The sequence below is a fragment of the Lissotriton helveticus genome, chromosome 5_1, assembly GCF_964261635.1.
Source record: "Lissotriton helveticus chromosome 5_1, aLisHel1.1, whole genome shotgun sequence".
Taxonomy (NCBI): Eukaryota; Metazoa; Chordata; class Amphibia; order Caudata; family Salamandridae; genus Lissotriton; species Lissotriton helveticus.
Window position 1 is genome coordinate 1,898,052,880 of NC_136065.1, and position 20,639 is coordinate 1,898,073,518.

At 45.7% G+C, this 20,639-nt stretch overlaps 1 protein-coding gene across 3 annotated transcripts in view; it reads left to right on the forward strand.

Moving 5' to 3' along the window:
* The window catches only part of LOC144755960 (inactive phospholipase C-like protein 2), a 566,269-nt gene that overhangs the window by 523,883 nt on the left and 21,747 nt on the right, over positions 1-20,639 (forward strand). For all 3 annotated transcript variants that reach the window (XM_078645403.1, XM_078645405.1, XM_078645404.1), the window contains exon 5: positions 4,793-4,902. In XM_078645403.1, the coding sequence (XP_078501529.1) occupies positions 4,793-4,902 (110 nt within the window). The remainder of the gene's footprint in view (positions 1-4,792; positions 4,903-20,639) is intronic.

Consider the following 20,639-nt stretch of genomic DNA (forward strand, 5'->3'; position numbering starts at 1 on the left):
AGCAACGAAATCAGCAAACACGAGTGGCTGCTGCTGTTTGAAGTCTGTTGCATTTAGTGTTATTTTCATAGCACAAATGCATCTTCGGGTCAATTTTTTGACGTGAAGGTCCATTTTGCAGTAAAAAAATAGTGGTAAATGCTGGGTCACACTTGTGAAATCCCTTGTAATTTTGCTGTAAGTTCGTATAATTAGGATACATAAAATGTACCATCAGTTTGGACGGAATACGTGATAACTGACTATGAAAGAAACATGGACCCACTCTAACAGTATAACTACGGCAGCCTCTTGGGGAAAGTTAGGCAGGCAGGGGAGAGAAACTGCTAGTTGAGTAATTCAACTTAAAAACCAGTGAAAAGCCTCATTGCATAATGACCAAAGAGGCAACAAGGAAGAGAACAATAAAATAGCGATGTGGGGTGCGTAGTCAGGTGAGGGAAATGACTACAATTGGAATACTCAACACAGCATAATGCTGCAAGACATGTGCTGTAGGTCTGCATTCTCCTTAAGCTGCAGTGGTAGTAAATACATCTAAAGTGGAATGCTGCAGCTCTCTCTGACCTTGTAGTGCTCTAACCACATGTTCAGCTACAACTAGACCGCTAAGTACCTGTCAGATTAAACACCCCTTCCGTGTCTGCCATAACTTCCACTCTATATTTAACACGTGCCTGAGAAAACTCCTCCTCTTATCTTGATACCAGGTTGTTGTAAATAACAGGTAAGTTCCAATGTCTTTATTCTGTCATCCACTCTCCGCAACTGACAACACAACCAACATTCCAATGTGAACTCCAATGGAACATTCCAAAAGGCAGGTTAAGGCGGGGAGAGGGGAGGAGGTACCAAGTGGAGAGACAAGAAGGGAACAGTAAGGGGAAAGGAGAAGAGAGATTACAACACAGGTATATTGGTTTTCCTTGTTCCCTGTGTCTGTGTCTTCCCATGAGTGGGCACACGCCACATAAGATGATGTAATAAAAGTTCAGAGGTCGTAGTGTAGATTATAAGAAGGTTTATTAGATCTTAATTTCAAGTAGATAAGTAGAAAGCTAAGCCCCACCAGGAGCAGCATCCTGCTGCTTAGCCCACACCTCCAATCCCACAAACACTCTCTACATTCTAGATGACCTCACACACTGACTGAGCAGCAGGGACTTGGGACACTGAGGGAGGAGGATGCATTAAGATGCAACAGATGGGTTCTGACACCACCATAAGAAGCCATTGAGGCTCACTTGATGGCCGTGGTTCTTAGCAGCGTCATGCAAATTGTTTAGTGGTACAGCACAGATAGGACTAACCATGGCCTTGCACAAGCATACGATACAATGGAGGATTTTGTGGTTTAAAAATGACTTATTTGACCAAATCACTGAAATAGTTAGGAAAATGTTGTTGGTACTAAATACGTTTACATGCCGAATGGCCGATTTGGGTGATTGATGGGAGAAGTGCTGTTCAATATTTCTTGCTGACTTAAGGCCTTGCTATATTTCCTTTATATATATATAATTTATATTCAATCAATCAATCAGTAAATTTGTAGAGTGTGCTACTCACCCGTGAGGGTCTCAAGGCGCTGGAGGGGGTGGGGGGTGCGCTGCTACTGCTCAAACAACCAGGTCTTGAGGTGTTTCCTGAAGGTGAGATGGTCTTGGGTCAGTCGTAGGTGAGCGGGGAGGGAGTTCCATGTCTTGGCCGCCAGGTAGGAGAAAGATCTTCCTCTGGTGGTGGTTCTGCGAATCCGTGGGACGGTGGCGAGGGCGAGGTTGGTGGAGCGGAGCTGGCAGGTGGGGGTGTAGAACGAGAGACGGTTGTTGAGGTATTCGGGGCCCATGTTATGGGGCGCTTTGTGTGCGTGGGTGAGCAGCCTGAACGTGATCCTCTTGCTGACGGGGAGCCAGTGCAGTTTTCTCAGGTGGGCGGAAATGTGGCTGTGGCGAGGGATGTCAAGGATGAGTCGTGCGGAGGCGTTCTGTATGCGTTGAAGGCATTTCTGAAGTTTGGCTGTGGTTCCTGCGGCCCTAGATGCAATGCTTATTAACGAATGAGCTCCTAATTATTGTCTTATCCATTAATGAGCACTAGTTCATGAGTGTGTAACGTGCATAACATGTACTTTGTACTGATCCACAGCCCCATGGAGAGCAAATCCCCCAACTCCTGCTGGACTACAGTAAAGAAGGTCTAAGTTGTGTATATTACTCAGGCAGTAGAAGTCAATAGCTGGCAGTTGCATACACTCATTTGAGCATGGAATGGCCTTTTTTGGTGTGGCCTAGACACAACTTTAGTTGTTACGACAGCATCATTCTGTCCAAATAAACCTAATAAAAGTCATCACATTTATATATATATTTATTTATATATATTTCTGTGTCTGTCACTCCTCTTCAACCATTGGTCTGTCCAAGTGTCATTCACATGTTTTTACCATCCTCCACAGCTTACTACATGTGGCAATGAATCAGCCTACATTAGCAATTAGTTTTCATTACTGTGAAAGACTGCATTTTGCTCTTGCACATACGTCTATAAAGCATTCAACTTCAGAATCAAGGTTGGTTGTCCAATCTCTGTTTTCTTTTCTCCTTTCATTTCATGTATTTATTATTTATTTATGCAGTGGCTCATTTTTTACTTTTTTAAATCCAAATGTATACACGCCACTACTTAGATAACGTCATTTTTACTTTTTTCTACTGTTACATGTTTACTGTCTGTTGGATACGTTTGCAAAAAAGATGGCTTGCAAGGCCATGTCTATTGGGGTTGCCAATGCTTGTTTCGATGTGTTTTCATAGTAGATTTTTAAAGCAAACAACGCCTTTTCAGGCCAGACCTTATACTCTGGTACTAGGATGGCTACTTCTCCCCAAGTCATTAAGGACACTGTTTCCAGTCCTGTACTTTTGTGTGATTGCCTACTGCATTCTGGGTGGTGTAGTCTTATTTTGCTTCCATTGAACTAATTAGACTAACTTACTTGAGATCCATGATTTGTAAGTGATAAAGTCAGGACTGGAGAACCAGGGCCGTTTCTACAATAAGGCAGGACTAGGTGGCCGCCTAGGGCGGCAGAATGGCTAGGGCGGCCAAAGGGGGAGAAATTGTATAGGCCTTCTACAATTCGACTTCACGTGATGTCACGTTTGGCGCCAAGGGCGGGGACCGTGTGCGCCCCGATCTGTGCGGTGCCAGCATGGCTGCGCGTGTCATCACGGGTTACTGTACTGACAGAGAGGCAGAGAACAGTCAGCTATGGAGGTATGTACCAAGGCGGGGGTGCGCTAGGGGATGACAAGTGGGGCGACGCACAGCTGGCAACTAATAGCGCTCCTGAGAGTAAAAAGCGAGTGCGCGATACGGTGCCTCCGTCTCTGGACAAGCCTCGCTCTGCCCCTCTTCTCCTCCTCTCAGTGGCGGGTGTTACTGTTCTCAAAACTGTGTACAAAAGGACTGCAGGGACACCCTCCCCGATAAATATACACGTAGGGTTTCACGATGCCTATCTACTCATGACAGCGCAGAGAAAAGTAAAACATTGAGGCACATGGCCTCGTGTAGACAGAGGAACAAAAAGCTGAAACATTCCGTGGAGCGGACGTACAAGGAGGACCTAACAGGGACATGGAGGGCCTGGCCATCACGGAGGTACAGGAGGACATATAGAGATAAGAACGAGAGCATATGCACATTGAGGTGGGTGGTGAGGGGGGGAGTGGCAAGGTGCAGATGGCAGCTGAGTGAGAGAGGAGGGTTGAGCACAGGGTGGGGGGTGAGGAGAGGAGAGATGACATGACAGGCCTGTGAACTGCACTAACCATCTGAGCTTTAAGAATTTACAGGCGAAGTGAGGAGACCTGGCAGCCCCAAGGACACCACCGGAAGGGGGAGCTAAAGAAGGAGGAGGGCATTGCATTTACAGTGTCTATTTATTTATATTAATTTAGCAGTTTTAGAAATTCAGCCCTTTTATATTTAACGTTTGATTTGGTTCCAAAAACTAGTGGCACCCGGCTTCTAATGTTTGTAGCAGCAGATGGATTTGTGATACCATTGTGGAAGTTTTCCACACTTGAACAAGAAATGTACATACATTTTAGTTGTTGCTCAATTGAATTCATAAATGTCTATTGACATGGAGGTATTGCATTTGAAACAAAATCATTATGATGTAGTTTAGTAAGTTTTGTGCCTTATTCTAAACTAGGCCTCCGGCCTCAACATCATCTTTGTAACAAGCATTTGCAATACAACAGGTCTCGCATTTACGCAAGTTTCAGCTATTGACATTGTAAATGACAATGCCTTTTATTTATCTTCTGATTTTTGAAACATAAATAAAATGAATTGTGATTTACAATGCCAATAGCTTAAACTTGCGCAAATGCGAGACCTGTCACATTGCAAATGCTTGTTTAACCCCTTGTCATCTGCACACTTCTCAGCCATGTATTTTCTAACTCCTATTGAATTCTAAACTATAATAACTCCTTTATTTCATCATCCAGTCGCCATCATGCATTTTTACTAAATATTTTTCACTCCTTTGCCCCCATTGACATCCTTGCTGCATACCATTTTTACCTCAGACGTTAGTGATACCACTCATTTCTGGCATCATTTGGCGACTGTCCCCTTACTCTTAGGGGTGAATAGATTGCAATGGTATCACCTTTGAAGAAAATGTCCCATCTCTTCTCACTAGCATGTGTGTTAATTCTGGACATTGAAAGTATCCTGTCACTGACCTCTTCTCTGCTCCTCTTTGATTGTTCAGGGATGGACTTCCATGAAGATCTGCACCGGACGGGAGCCAAGGAAGGCCTGAAAGGTCGGAAGCTGCAGAAAGCCATGGAGAGTTTTGCTTGGAACATCACAGTTCTGAAGGTGAGGAAGAGTTGAGCTTGGAAGGGCTCCAGCAGGTTGGAACCTTGCATAATGCTACATGATGGCACTTAGTAGGCTTTTTAGTAGGTTAACAAATTTTTCATTTCTGCTACCCGTGCATTTTTTTTGTTCATATTTGGCATGTCCCCCAACAAATGTAGTCAAACCCAGGAGCAACATTATTGATGGGATTCTAAATTGCAGTGGCGGACACCAGATCATTGTAGCATATCTCCAGTTCTTTGTGGTAGGACTGTAGGTGCTGTAGTTACTAGTAGAGAATCTTTAGGTCTTTGTTGGTTTTATGTTGATGGTGACAGACCTCCATTTCATTTAGGTTAATTGTGTCAGACCTCCTTTACATTTAGGTTGATGGTGTCAGACCTCCTTTTCATTTAGGTTGATAGTGGTAGTGGTAGACCTCCATCTAATTTTGGTTGATGGTGGCAGACCTCCATTTCGTTTAGTTTCATGGTGGCAGACATACATCACAGTTAGGTTGATGGTGGCAGACCTCTATCTCATTTAGGTTGATGGTGGCAGACCTCTAACTCATTTAGGTTAATGGTGGCAGATTTCTATTTCATTCAGGTTGATGGTGGCAGACCTCCATTTCATTTAGGTCGTGGTAGCAGACCTCCATTTTATTTAGGTTGATGGTGGCAGACTTCCATTTCATTTAGGTTGATGGTGGGTGACCTCCATCTCATTTAGGTTGATGTTGGCAGGCCTCCATTTCATTTAAGTTGATGGTGGCAGACCTCCATCTCATTTAGGTTGATGTTGGCAGGCCTCCATTTCATTTAGGTTGATGGTGGCAGATCTCCATTTCATTTAGGTTGATGGTGGCAGACCTCCATTTGATTTAAGTTGATGGTAGCAGACCTCCATTTCATTTAGGTTGATGGTGATAGACTTCCATCTCATTTTTTCATAGCTCTCTTCCCTTGGTGGTAGATCTTCAGGTCTTCCTCATGGAATACGGGATATTCGTGGTAGATTTCCATTTCTAGTGGTAATATATAGTCCTTGGTTGTTCTAATAAGGTTGTTTGTGGCTGATCTCCAGGTTACATGTCTAGCTCTCAGGGTATAGTGGAGGAGCACTAGTTGTTGCTGGTTTGTTACCATGTGAGGATGGTGGAACTACAGGTTTTGGTGGCTGATATCTTTGAATAGGGGAGCCCAGGGGAGATGTTTGGGGGACGGTGGTAGATTGCAGCATGATACCTATGTCTTGGTGATGAATATTTGAAACTTAGAGTCTTGGTTGAAAATCTCAAGGTCTTGGTGCCTGAAATAAAGTTGAGACTTTAGGTTATCCTCAGCTTCCATGAACTGGCAGTATAGTTCTATAGGTTTTGGGAAAGGAACTGCGGAGAGGGAGATCTGTGGGAGATAAACTAGATAGGGCCTTCAGTAAAACTGCCCCTGTAGCCTGGAATTCTCTTCCCCTCCAGATCAGCCTTTACCATCTGCCACATTGCTGCGCTCGCGCTCTACCAGCGCTGTGTTATTTTAAGCTTTCCTCGTTTTGGATTTTGGTTCCTTATTTGTTTTCACTTACCCCTGGTTTTAATTCCGCTGCCTGCAGCTCGCGCCCTTCTTTCCCCCTCACTGCATTTAAAATCGCACTAGTGTGCCTCAAAGCACCACCACTTTGGTGGGTCCGGGTCTTGGGGGACTACTTTGGGGGCCATTTTGGATTGGGGCACTTCCATCCGGCGGCGGCCGCCATCTTTGAGCGGACTCGCGCAATAGGGATGACTGGAGCGCCTATTTAAAGTCGCTCCTCTACGCGCAGCGGAACGCGCAGGTGGACGCCCTCGCTTAGCCTGAGTCGTGCCGGAGTCCTGCCCGTCTGCGCCCGTCAGCGTCCCGGAGGCGGCGGGGCGGCGGTGGACTGCGGCCCGGCCAGGTGAGAGGGAGGATGATCACCTACACGTCGGCGATGCTGCGTGCTATGCAGACCCACTCTTGTTCGTGCCGCTCGGTTTTTCCGGGGCGTTTCAGAGGCAAACGGCGTTGTCCGGCCTGCGGCTGGTCGCCGATTTGGACTTCGATCAACGTGTACAGGCCTGCCGAGGCCTGCGCGAAACATCTCTGCCTGCTGCTGAATACGCGGTCACTGGGCTGTCATGCCCAGCACTTATATGATCTTCTGGTAAGGGAAAATCCCGTGTGTCTTCTCCTAACCGAAACCTGGCTGGGAGAGGCGTCTCAGCCGGACATTTTCTCTGCTATTCCTCCGGCTTATAACATCTTCCGGCAGGATAGAGGGAAGGGCAGGGGCGGTGGAGTAGCTGTGGTGGTGAGGAAAAACGTTCTTTGCTCAGTTCTCCCTCTGAACTCCATCGGGGGCTCGGAGTCCATTGCCTTTACGCTCAGATTGTCCCCGGTTCAAGCGCTTAAGGGGTTGTTGGTTTATAGGGCGCCAGGCCCTTTGGGCTCCTTCCTGGAGGACTTGCAGGTAGCGATATCTGAGTTGGCGTTGACTACACAGCATTGTGTAGTGGCGGGCGACTTCAATTTCCATCTTGAAGCGACCAGTGACCCGGATACCATCAAACTGCTGGACATTACATCTCCACTGGGCCTCGCACCGTTTGTGTCAGGTTCCACGCACGAGAAAGGGCACACCCTCGATCAGGTGTTCTCGTCAGTCCCGATTGCCGATGTCGAAACTCTGCCGGTGCTATGGACGGATCATAGGCTGATTAGGTTCTCCGTGTTGGAGAGTGGGCGGCCGGCCAACAGCGCCCCCATGCTGCCTAGACCAGCCTCAAGAGCGCTGCATAGAGTGACGCCCGATATGTTGGAGCAGGCGCTCTCGGAACATCCTTGTCATCTTTCGGGTGATCTGGAAAAAGACACGGAGGCTCTGCAGCGGTGGCTGACGGAAAGGCTTGACGATCTTGCTCCAAAGGCTGCCCCTCGCTCCACGGCATTTCGGCAATCTGCGCCGTGGTTCACAGAGGCGCTGCGGTTGGCCCGCAGCCAGTGCAAGGTTGCGGAGCGGGCCTGGTGCCTTCAGTATAATGGGGAGGCCAAACTGGCCTATAGAGCGGCTGTTAAGGGACATCTTAGGTGCCAAGAAAGAATACCTTGCGAGAAGGATTGAGGCGGCGGCGAACTCCTGTAAGGAGATCTTCACCGTGGTGAAGGAGTTCACCACCCCCAGTTCCCACTCACCCCCGTCATTATCATCGGATGCGTGGGCGTGTGATCTCGCCAATTTCTTTACCAACAAGATCAAGGCAATTCAGGTTTCTTTCCCGGAGAGCGTGGAGGAGGGCGGCTGCGGCCCCGGGGCGGGACATGGGTCATCGCCCACGCCTGTCGCAGTGCTGGCAGATTTTCCTGCTGTCTCTAGCGAGGCGTCCCGGGTGCTGCTGGCCAGCCTTAAATCAGGCTCGCCACTTGACCCCTGCCCTGCCAAATTTTTGGCGGAGATGGCGGCGGTGGTGAATCCTCTGGTTAATCCCATCCTCAACGCCTCTCTGAGGGAGGGGAGTGTTCCTCGCACCTGGAAAAGGGCGATGGTGATCCCCCTCCTGAAAAAGCCTGGTCTTGATGCCGATGCTCTGGCCAACTACAGGCCAATTTCGCTTCTTCCGGCTTTCGCGAAGATCACTGAAAAACATGTCCATGGTGTCTTGTCGAGCTTTCTTGAAACTAACAACTTGCTCCATCCTTCCCAATCCGGATTCCGTCCTAATTTCAGCACGGAAACGGCGTTGTTGGAGGTCTCAGAGATCATCAGGGAGACCTTGGATGTTGGTGGCAAGGCCATGTTAGTCATGTTGGACCTGTCGGCGGCCTTTGACACCGTCCCCCATGAGGCGCTTCTCGCCAGGCTCCATGACATCGGCATCAGGGGGACGGTGTTCAAATGGTTTACATCCTTTCTGGAAGGCCGCCGCCAGACGGTCTGGGTCTCCCAGAGCTCCGCCGAGATGCCGCCTTTGGGAGTCGGGGTTCCACAGGGTTCTGTGTTGAGCCCATCGTTGTTTAACATCTACATGTCCCCTCTGGCGGCGGCGGTGGAGGCTTATGGGGCCCAGATCGTGTCCTACGCCGATGACACGCAACTCCTCTTCACATGCGGTAAAAATCTAGCATTTGATGGAGAGAATATCCGGGGTTGTCTGGGCATGGTATTCGATTGGCTCCAGCGGAACAGCCTGAAGGCCAACTCCAGTAAGTCGGAGGTTTTATTCTTCGGCTGTGCCACCGACCCTGAGTGGCGGCTATGGTGGCCGTCTGAAATGTGCCCTCCCGCACAGTCATCATTGGTCGCCAAAAATCTAGGGGTTAAACTGGACAATAAGCTTTCGCTGAGAGCGCATGTCCTGGGTCTGGCCGGCACCTGTTTCGGCATTTTGAAAATGCTCCGCAAGTTTCTTCCACTGCTTTCTGCGGAGCATAGGCGGATTACTGTCCAGGCGCTTGTCGGCTCCAGGCTGGATTATGCCAACGCCCTTTTTCTTGGCCTCCCTGACTATCTAGTCCAGCGCCTGCAGGTGGCTCAAAATTCTGCTGCCCGTGCCATCTTTGGTTTGCATAGGCGAGCACGAGCTTCTGGGCTGCTGCAAATGCTCCACTGGCTGCCCATCCGGAAGCGGATTATGTTTAAATCCCTGACGTTGATGCACAAAGCACTTTTTGGCTCAGGGGCCGGGTACCTAAGGCGTAGGCTGGCCTTCTATCGCCCAACCCGCTCGCTGCGGTCTGAATCTCTTTTTACAGCTGTGGTTCCGCGTGTGAGGAAGGCCCGCACTGGGGGGCGGTCTTTCAGCTGTAAGGCTCCCCAGCTGTGGAATACTCTTCCACTGGCGCTACGCAGTACCCCCAATCTGCTTCAGTTTAGGAAGAGCCTGAAAACTTGGCTTTTTAATCTCTAGTTTCTTTTGGGTGGGTTTTGTTCTGTCTGTTTCTGTATTTGCTTTTCTTGTTATGTTATTCGGTATTGAGCTGCCTGTGGAAAGCGCCGGGACACTCTTTTAGAGTAGCCGTGCGCTATATAAACTTTGTCTAACATAACATAACATAACATAACCTAACCATCGAAGGTTCCGTAAACACTTAAAAACCTGGCTCTTTTCGGCTGCAAGCCCATAGACCTACTCTGTCTTTCGGCCCTGAGGTTCTTCTGCCAGCGCTCTGAGACCTTCGGGTGATTTATGAGCTTTACAAGTTTATTTTACATTTACATTACATAAAAAGAGACCTGTTACTCTAACTCAATATGAAATCCTCCCCTCTGCTAAAAAAAAACATACCTGAAAAGGGAGTTGACTGGGGGGGAGGAAAGGGCGGGGCGACTACGCAACCCTTGAAGGGGAACCAGGACTAAAGTAGAATGGTGTTTTAGATCCTAAATTCTTGAAGGCCTTTTAAGACGGAATTCGTTTGTCGAGGTGACTCTCAGTCTCTTTGAGTTCATAATCTACAGTAGTGGACCAGTTACACTGTAGCCTTGGCAAACTTTAGCGCTTACAGTTATCTAAAGGGGGAGTGTTTTTGACTCTCGATGATTCTTAAGGTTCGCATCCAATGTATAATGACCAGGGATATGATGTAGTCTCGCACCCGAGTTTGGTTCACTCTGGGTAGTTAGGCGCACAATTCTCCTTTTTTGGTGCAGTCTTGTATTAATGCGTTTGATGCACAGAAAGTATGCACAATCTGCACTCAAAGTTAGTGGCAAAGAAGTTAGCGCAGCAGAGCTTGTTAGCTGCAGGAAAGAAGTCAGCGCAACAGCACTCAGTGACAATGTATCAGCAAAGAAGGTAGCACATCTCCGCTCAGTATCAAGAATTCAACATGGGAGGCTAGCGTGTCCGCGCTCTTACCCCGAGAGCACCGGACCACTCAGCGGTGTACAGAAACGCTCTTTCCCTTCTGTTGTCCACAATATAAAGAGCGCGTGGTTTCCTAAATATGGAAAGCCCCATTCAAGATGGCTGACGTTCAAGGACTCTAGGATATGTAGTCCCATCACAGATTCACGCTGAAACTGTGCAAAGCTGCAAAAAGGAACAAGTAAGAAGCTAACGCAGCACAGCATCAAAACACCCCCTAGGTTAGAACATATACACAGAGGTGCTACCTGGCACCAGCTGCAGGCCCACCCTTTCCCTGAGGCTGAAGATCAATGCTGCTCACCACAGAGATGGTGGGGGAGACAGAGTGACCCTAGAGCCGCAAGATGTCAACGTGATCCTGACAGTTATAATCATTTTAATCCCCTTTCTTCTATTAAGCGAGCAATCTCCCTTGTGAAGCACGAAGTTTACCCTCTGTTGAGCAAGACATTGTTTGCTGTTCTTCACAAGCCTCATCTCTTGCAACTGCCGCAAGGCCCCTGGAGACTGACATTGTTTCTTCTGGGACTGAAACGCATGTGTATTGTTTACAGTGCACGAAGAAGCTGAAAGAACATGGATTATTGCATTTAACTGCTTATTCCTGGCTGATTGCACGTGAATCTGGGGCTTCCAGCTAGCTGCTCTTATTGTGGCTTTGAAAAAATGACAACTCCCAAAGAGAAACCCCTTGGTGATAACAACTCAGGACTGCAACTGAGGGCACCTGAAGGCCTGAGATTCTATACAGCAATGCAGACCAGGAGATGGGCGACTGCCACTCCCCTAGTGGTGGGGGTAAATCCCCAGACAAACAGTGAGCCATAAGGAAGGCCTGTTTCCAAACATGGCATGTGATTTTATTAGGAATGGCTTCTGGATGGGCGATTGTTTTTAAATAGTAGATTGTGAAATTATAATTCTGCTCTTAGAACCTGGCAAAATTCGCTATTTACCATGTTACTGAAACTGTGCAGTATGATTTCTGAAGTTAAGTATGTGTAGGGAAGTTACCCTATTATTTTATGGAAAATTCTCCTGAAAAGGTAGGTTTTCATATTTTTATTCTCAGCAAAAATGAAAAAGAGGCAGTTTTTTAGCTTCGTCGGGTTTTCGCTCCGCAAATGATTTTTTTCTGACCTTTTATTTTGCAATTGATTAAAAACTTCAAAAGTGGAATCATTTTACAAAAATTGTTTGATTTTGACCAGAATTTTACGAACTTTGCTGAAGTGAAGTCCCCTCTACCCCAATCTTGTAAAGGCTAGGTAAATAGAAAAGACTTGAGATGCGAGCTGAAAGAGGAAAAGAAAGGAGAGATAGTGATAGAGGACGGAAGGAGGAATCGAATGGAACTTAGACAAGAGAAACCGAAATATTTAGAACTTGTTGGGAGAAGAACCAAATGAGAATGTATGACAATTAAAAGGTTTGGGTACAGTGTCAGAGGAAATAACACACAAAGGGGGCTAGAAATGAGTGAGACGGAACAACAGAAAAATTAAACGGGCGATAAAGTGACTTAAGTAGCTAGTTATTGTGGGAGAAATTTCCTCATTCAATCTCTCAGTGACGCTTTGACCTGTTCTTTTCCAATCTCAAGCAGATTTACTTGTATTGATAAGTGGTGGTCCCTTGATATACTCAGCCTTAAAAAAACAGATTCACAATATAGCCACCAGTGCTTTTGAAGCACAAGCCAGCCCTTACAATGGGCTGCTCCAAACACAAAGTGAAATTCTGCATAAACCCAAAACTTTAGGGCTCTAATTGGAGAAAAACCAGAGTATTGACGCAAGATTCAGCTGGTGGTGAGGTATCCACATTATTCATGGAAACCAATAAAGCTTATGTAGATTAACGTAGATTAACCCAACATCTTCTTCGTCATATATCTAGATAAAAAACAATACATAATTATTAAATGACAAATTGACTTCCCGGATGGTTTCAAGAACACAGTTATGGGCCAAGCGCACTTCGCTCAATTTAACCCTTACTTTCCAAAGTCTGTGTCAAGAAGAGCCTTCAATCCATGCACGTTTCAATATCCCCCACCCTAAAAATGACTTCTTTTCGATTGGTGACGTGCCACACATCTGCCATTTCTTAAATGTTTGGACACAACCCCTGCTTACTCATCAAGTCAGGTCAGCTTCATTCTAAGGAGGAGGAGAGGGGGAAGGTCATCTTTTCGCTGCCCATACTCATAACATTGAACTGGGCCCCCACTCCCCCGCATCCCCACCAAATGGACCATTCTTTCTAAAGCTGCCTGCTAGCCCAGAATAGACTTCAATGGTCAATCCAGATATATGACTTTATTCCTCAATCCAAATAGTCTTATTTGGAGGCGTTGGGCTGTCATGTGCTTTCATTTAAAGTGGATCTTCTTCTACAGCAGCGTAAAAAATTATACTGGGATAGTGCAGTGTTTTTTGGCCAGTTCTGTTGAGTTGTCATTTCGCAAATTTGCAAATCCTTCATCTTCTGAAGGGTACCTCCCCGGCACTATTAAACGTAATTTGCGTGCTTTGTCCATTGCTCGACTGTATACGACAGATGGAGCCGGCGCTCTTTTGTGATGTCCAGCAGCCATAAAATCTGTGGGCATGAAATACATTTGAGACAGTGATATCCACACCCGCAAAATGTTTATCGAACAACATGGCTGCCATACTGCAGGGGTTACGGCCTGCTAGGTGCACAGTGGAAACGTTTACAATTGCTCATTGAACCCATCATTGTGCAGCAGCCTCCATTTGAAATTCAGAAGTGGAAAATGTCATAATTGCTCCTCGATGCAGAACGCTGTTTGTCGTCTTGTGGATTCCAAGGGGAAAGGCTCATCTCCGAAGCCCACCATCACGCGGCAACATTCAGGTGTAAATCAAGTGAAAAAGCTCTGAATTGCTGTTAGGAAGACTAAAAACCCATCATTGTCAATGATATTGTGGATGAAAGGAGAAAAGTGCCAAATTGCTCACAGGAACCCTTCATCCCACAGCACAGCTCGTCTGGCCAGCCAATGGAGACGCTCACAAGTGCTCTTAGAAGCCTGTCACTGTTCATGGTCTTAAGGATGCGAAGCCGAAAAAGAAGAATTGCTGGTATAAAAACTAGAAACACATTGTGAGTCATGGTCTTATGGATGAAAGTAGGAAAGTGTAGATTGGCTCCTAGAAACCCTTCCTAGTGCCGCAGGGTTCACAGTGGTACCAAGAAGCGGCTCTTAGAAACCTTTTGTTCATTCTCTTTCCAGTACCAACTGGAAAAGTTCAGAATTGTTGCTAATTATGGGGCTAATTATGGGCTCATTATGATCGTGGACGGACTTGAGTCCGTCCGCGACCATCGAGGAGGAGGGAACCTCCGCATGGCCTGCGGAGTTCCCTCCTCTCCAATTAGGATGTGACCGCCACCCTGGCGGTCACATCCTCTATTTTTAACATTGCGGCGGGTGCAGCTTCAAGCTGCATCCGCCGCAATGTTAAAAATGCATACATTGCATTTGTATGCAGAAAGCGGCAGGCACCGCGCGGTGCCTGCCGATTACTGCATACAAATGCAGGGGGGTACCATAGGTAGCCCCCATGTGCACCCCCCACAACCCCTTCACCCAGGGGGCCCGCAATGGGCCCCCGCAGTGAAGCTCCGTATGCTTTTCCACGGCGGAAAGCCCGCCGTGGAAAAGCATTTCTTTTTGGGCATCCTAATATGGCTGGCGGTGTCTGAGAGACACCGCCACCATATTAGGGCTTTTCCGCCGCGGTTGTAAGCCAACCGCGGTGGAAAAGCTGCGGACGTAAACCTGGACCCACCAGCCATCCTAATGTGGCGGTGGGTCTTTGGTGGGTCCGCTGCGGTTTTTCCGTATCCTCCGGGCCGGCGGAGGCTTCCGCCGGCCCGGAGGATACGGAAAAACCGGTATCCTAATCTGCCCCTTTGTGTGGTTCATGGTGTTATGGACTTGCCCATAGAAAGCATCTATCTTGCTGCACCATTATAATAATATTTCCACATCTGTGAAGAGCAGACTTATCACCCCTTGGGGTATCCAGGTGCTGGGGGCCGTCGGGGAGATTAAGTGAGCTATTGTCCAGAGTCACATGATGCTGAGCTGAGCTGCCGCCAGTACCGGGGATTGAACCAGGAGCTCAAGCGCTCCAAAGTCAGCCGCTCTGGCCGCTGCACCACACCTCTTCCAGGGGTGTCCAGTGGAAAAGCTCAGAGCTACTCTAAAAGACTATCGTTGTTCATCGTCTTATAGATACAATTTGGGAAATCTTATAGTGGCTCTTAGAAACCTTTTGTTGTTTATGGCCTCTTGTGCACCTTCTGGAAAACCTCAGAATAGTTCATAACAAATGTTGTTCTTGGTCTTACGGAGAAAAGTGTAGAAATGCCCGTAGAGACTTTTTTCATGCTCTTCCATTCGCTAGGCCTCTAATATGAAACGTTCAAAACACTCTTGTTGTCCAGAGACTGCTGGATGCGAATTGGAAAAACTCAAGAGTTTTTCTTAGAATGTTTTTTTTTAGTCCATGGTCTTTTGAAGACCAACTTGACATTCTCAGAACTGCTCTTAAAACGCTAACCTTGTTCACGGTCTTATGAATGTAAAGGGAAGAGCTCAAAGAAGCCCATCACAACCTAAGAGTCTCTAGTCTTACTGAGGCAAAGCGGAAAAGGTCTTGCATTCCCTGACAAACCTATCATTATCGTTTCACTCCCTGCAGCCTGTCTGTGTGCGTTCCCCTGTCAGTATGTCATTGTCTCCTGAATTCTTACAGCAGGATGCAGTAGCAGGTGGTGTTTGGCTAAGTGGCGAGACGGGAGGAGGGTGGAACGACAACAAAAAAACAAATAAAAAATAACTTGCATGCTGCATCGCCACTTCACCGCTCGTCTGCTCCTCCCCAGCACAGGCTCCCCGACTCCCCTGCAGCTAATCCTTACGCTGCTCGCAGCAGCATGAGAACAGCATCAGGATTGGCCTGAGCGCCCTCAATTTGCGCTCCTAGGTAGACTGGGAGCCTGTGCCTGCTGTCTCCAACCCGGCAACGCAGCTCGTTTTGGAGACATCTCTGTGTGCATGTCGGCTCGGCCGTCCTGAGATGGCTGGCCAAACTCACAAGAAGGTTTCAAAGAGCTTCTCGCCACACTGACAGACCGAGCTTGCGTTTGCATCCATAGCCCACTCTAGCGTAGGGTTCCATGTGATGCGGAAATCAAGACACAGTGGCTTCTCCTAAGAATCTCTCTCTTGCTATAGAGTGTGACATCAGTCAGGGCCCTCCATACACTGACCTTGGCTCGTCATGTGACGAGCCAAGCTGTGTGAAGCTCACCACACACTGAAGCTGGGTGTCTAGCATGGGTCAGCGGAAAGCTTTCAGGGCTTTTCGAAGCGAATGGCATGATTTGAAGTGCTGAGGGTGCTGACCCCAGAGAACTGGAGACCACGCTATGTAAATTAGTTCCATTAGCATTAATAGTGTGGAAATGTATCTCGTTTGCATAGCCAGAAAATATGTCCCTCCTAGCACACTGAAAACCGCTGATGGAATACTAATATCTGCGTTATAAGACTAATTTTGGACTTTTGCATTGGTGGTATATTACCAAAATTGATGTTTTTCAATCAGGAAAAGCACTTGGTGTTCGAACCTGCAGCCTGTGATTTCGGTCTAATGGGAGCCCTGTCCACACTCTGGGCCTGTCTTCTTCAATGTGTGGCTCACAAACTACCTGTAAGTAGCTCTCCGGTGGGCAGCCCAGCCTGCTAAACTAGAAGTGTGTTAGGTTGAACTATTGAGCGTATCCCAAAATGAAAAGCTTGCATTCAAGACACAAATGTGTGTATTTTTAGAACATATCATCTGATGTTTAGAGAAAAATGGCTGAATTTCCAGTTGAATTTGTAGTTCATCCCTTCCGATTATTAAATTGGGTAACAATACACATATCTAAGCACAATTGTTGCCTCCCCCCATGATTTCGGTGTTGGATTTCCTTCTATTAAGATGTCATTAAATAAACCGCACGAGACAGGGGCAATAACTTCTTCCAGAGCTCTATATATCTCTCCTGGGAGACCATCTGGGCCTGCAGCCTTCCCTTTTTTAGAATGCCGTATTGCTGTCCTTACCTCTTCCTCTGTTATCTCACTCTCGAGAGCATTATTCTGTGCCATTGAGAGGGCAGGGAGCAAAATTTCTTTGAGCCAATTTTCCCTAGCCCCTTGATTATTGGGAAGATCTTCTTTGTATATTAGCTCAAAGAAATCATGGAAGGCTTTATCTATGTCTAAGTTGGATGTTCTTACTATTGCCTCCCCCTCTACCTGTATCTCTTTGATATATTTAAGAGCTTGATCTGATTTTATTTTCCAGGCCAAAACTTTGCCGGCAGCTTCTCCAAATTCAAATTGGGATATCTTGCTTGCTTCCCATCTCTTGTTAATCCTTTCTTGTAAAATCCCTTCCAGTTGTGACTTCTTTTCAGCTAACCTCGTCTGTTCTTGTGATGTTACCGGATGTTTGTCAATTTTTTGCTCTAATAGTCTCATTTCCTGCTCCAGATTGGCTATTTTTTCTCGGTGTATTTTGTGCCTATACGAGGCCCTGTTAGTAATCTGGCCTCTCAAAAAGGCTTTAAATGTCTCCCAAACTACCACCAGATTTGAGGAACCTAAATTTAAATAAAAAAATATTGAAGACTCTTCTGCTAAAAACTTGACCTCCTCACCCTCGAGCAAGAGTGTCCGGTCAAATGACCAAGTTGTTAGTGTAGTCTTGTTGTCTAATCTCATTGTGAAGGATAGTGCAGAGTGATCCGAAAGATGTGAAGGAAGATAATCTATTGATATCAGGGTGTCCTTCAAAGAGTAACTGAAAAAAGCATAGTCAATTCTTGACTTGTGCTTAAACCGGCCATTTCGAAAGGACACCCCCATTTTGTTACCAACTTTTTCTCTCCACAAATCTGCCAGGCCAAGATGTTTCATTATTGTGATAAGGGTTTGCCTTGATTTAGATGAACTAGATATTTTGGAGCTTGTGGATTTATCCAGCTTAGGGTTGAGTACGATGTTAAAATCTCCCATCCAGATCACTGGATCCTGCACTACAATCAAATGATTCCTGACTGCATCTAGGTGAGATGGATCATCGGAATTGGGGCCGTAGTAGCCCACCAAGGTATATAGGGAGATTCTGATTACAGCACTCCAAGTTGTTATAGTTCATCAGAGCTTTAATGTATAGCCATCAACACTCAAGTTTTTGTACACAGAAGTGTTCAAACAAGCACACTCAATTGCAATTTTGAAAAAACAATTTCTTTGCTATGTAGAATGGGATCAACAGTTATCATGCCAATATAGTTAGAAGTCCAAGTCTGTATTCTTCAAATTTTCTTTATTCAGAGTTTCATAACCCCACTTATGTGCTCGTATCCTAGTATAACGGTCCTTCAGACGGACCGTTATACTAGGATACGAGCACCCCTTTGTTTCAAATTACAACTTACCATGGTTGTTTGAAAGTTTGTATGCAAACTGCGCCTACACTTTGCGCTCTCCACAACGCGCTGCACCTCAAGGATTTACTCCATGTCTCCCTTGATATAATTGTCGAACATAAGTGGGGTTATTTTGGCCACCCTGCCAATTATCTTCATATGGTGCTGTCCTCGATCTTGCTTATTCACTACCAGCTGTAGACAAATTTGTATCCACACCGCTTCACTTACCACGGTGATTCATCCTTGAATTTTTAGCAGTGCACCCTGCAACGTCCATCTCTGAATCCACAAGCTCCACATATAATATATGCCTTGATAAAGTCTCAGCAAGAGACGAAACACGTGTTGGCGAACAATATGCTGGATTAATATTTATGAAACTCTGAATAAAGAAAATTTGAAGAATACAGACTTGGACTTCTAACTATATTGGCATGATAACTGTTGATCCCATTCTACATAGCAAAGAAATTGTTTTTTCAAAATTGCAATTGAGTGTGCTTGTTTGAACACTTCTGTGTACAAAAACTTGAGTGTTGAGGGCTATACATTAAAGCTCTGATGAACTATAACAACTTGGAGTGCTGTAATCAGAATCTCCCTATATATATTGACCCGGGCTTACATTTTGTGTTTGCCTTAAGCACCTTTGGATAGTAGGTGCATAGATTTTCTTTAGCACCCAAGAAACCGATACGACCTTTTGCTTTTTCTTATAATAATTTGTGTACTACTTCTAGATACATACTTGTGGCCCATAGAATAGTGCGGACATTTCCCTCGGGAAACACTACTATCCTCTTTTTCTGTACAAGCCCACCAAGGTGCGAATATGGCCTTCCAGTGATACTCTGACTATTAACCATCTCCCTGTATAGTCTTCTTTATATTCTAGAATTTGGGCTTTAGCCGATTTCTTAAAGATGAATATTATCCCCCTGATATTTGCGTTATGATCTGTAGAACAAAATTTGTCTACCCATTTATATTTCTTTAATATCTGTTCGGCCTCTGACTTAAGTAAGTGTGACTCCTGGAGGACAATGATCTGTGCCTGGGAGTCCCTTAGATATTGGAAGATGCGCACCCTTCACCCGCAGACCATTGACGTTCCAGGATAAATATTGGTACAATGTCATTTTATTATGTCCGCGTCACCCTCCTTCATGCTAAATTTTTGCCGACTGGTGACTACTACACTTGGGTTTATTGTGGTCAGACTTAAACCAAAAGGATACGCTAGAATACAATTATGATTAGGCTTGTGAGGACTTTTTATGTTATCTCCCCTTTGCTCCCCCACCCCTCCTCCCCCCTGGGGAAAACCCCCCCTACTTACTGTGGCCTGATGTCTGGCCATCTTCACGCCCGCTGCAGCGTTACTCTCTTTCTCTCAACTGCAGATACTTTGTTAGGTTTGGAGCTATTATCAACCCAATTAAAGGTTAGATCTACCAAGGGCTTCTGCTACTTTCTCTGAGGGAGCCTTCCTTCTTTTTTATCCATTTCTCCTTTTTTTTTAAATTTATTTTCTTTTCTTTTTTTTCCCTTCAATTTCTTTTCTTTTCTTTTTTTTATTTTTTCCCCTTAATCTTCATTTTTTTTAATCCTTTTTTTTAATTAAGTTTTGTGTTTATCTGTTTATTAACTCGTAGTCATATTCATATTCATGTATGCTATACTAGTGTTTCTTTTTTGTAGATAGGTGTGTATATATATATATATATATTTTTTAAAATATTTTTTTGCCATTTTATTTTAGTTTATTTTAGGTTATTATTTATTTTTTCTTCCTCCCCTCCCCTTTTTTTTTTTTTCTCTCATATGATATATTATCTAGGTCTATTCTATGTGTATTCCTCCTATTCCTCCTATCCTAGGTTACTTTGCGTTCTGAGCCTGTACGTGATCTTGTATTTGTTGTAGTAAATCATCTGCATCTTGTATAGAGCGCATATTATGCATTTTGTTATTATACATAATCCTTAAGAATGCGGGGTAATCTCATCTGAACATTGGCTCCCAGTGATCTGAACTTTTCCATGCGCTGTCCTAGCTGCCACTGTCTATCGAGTGTGGTTTTAGATAGATCTGACCGAACCTCAAAGGGGAAATCAGGACCCTGTATCGTTTTGGCCTTTAGTGCAAGATTCAAAACCTTTTCCTTTAGCGCATATGTCAAAAAATTGACTAATACTTTTCTGGGTTTATTTCTAGCCGGGTTCAGACGAAATGGGTCTCGGTGTATCTGCTGTATGTCTTTTTCAAGGGACTCTACAGTCTCTTTCAGGTTGAGAGATTCCTTTAATAACTTTACTATAAAGTTCTTAAGTTCATTCCCTTC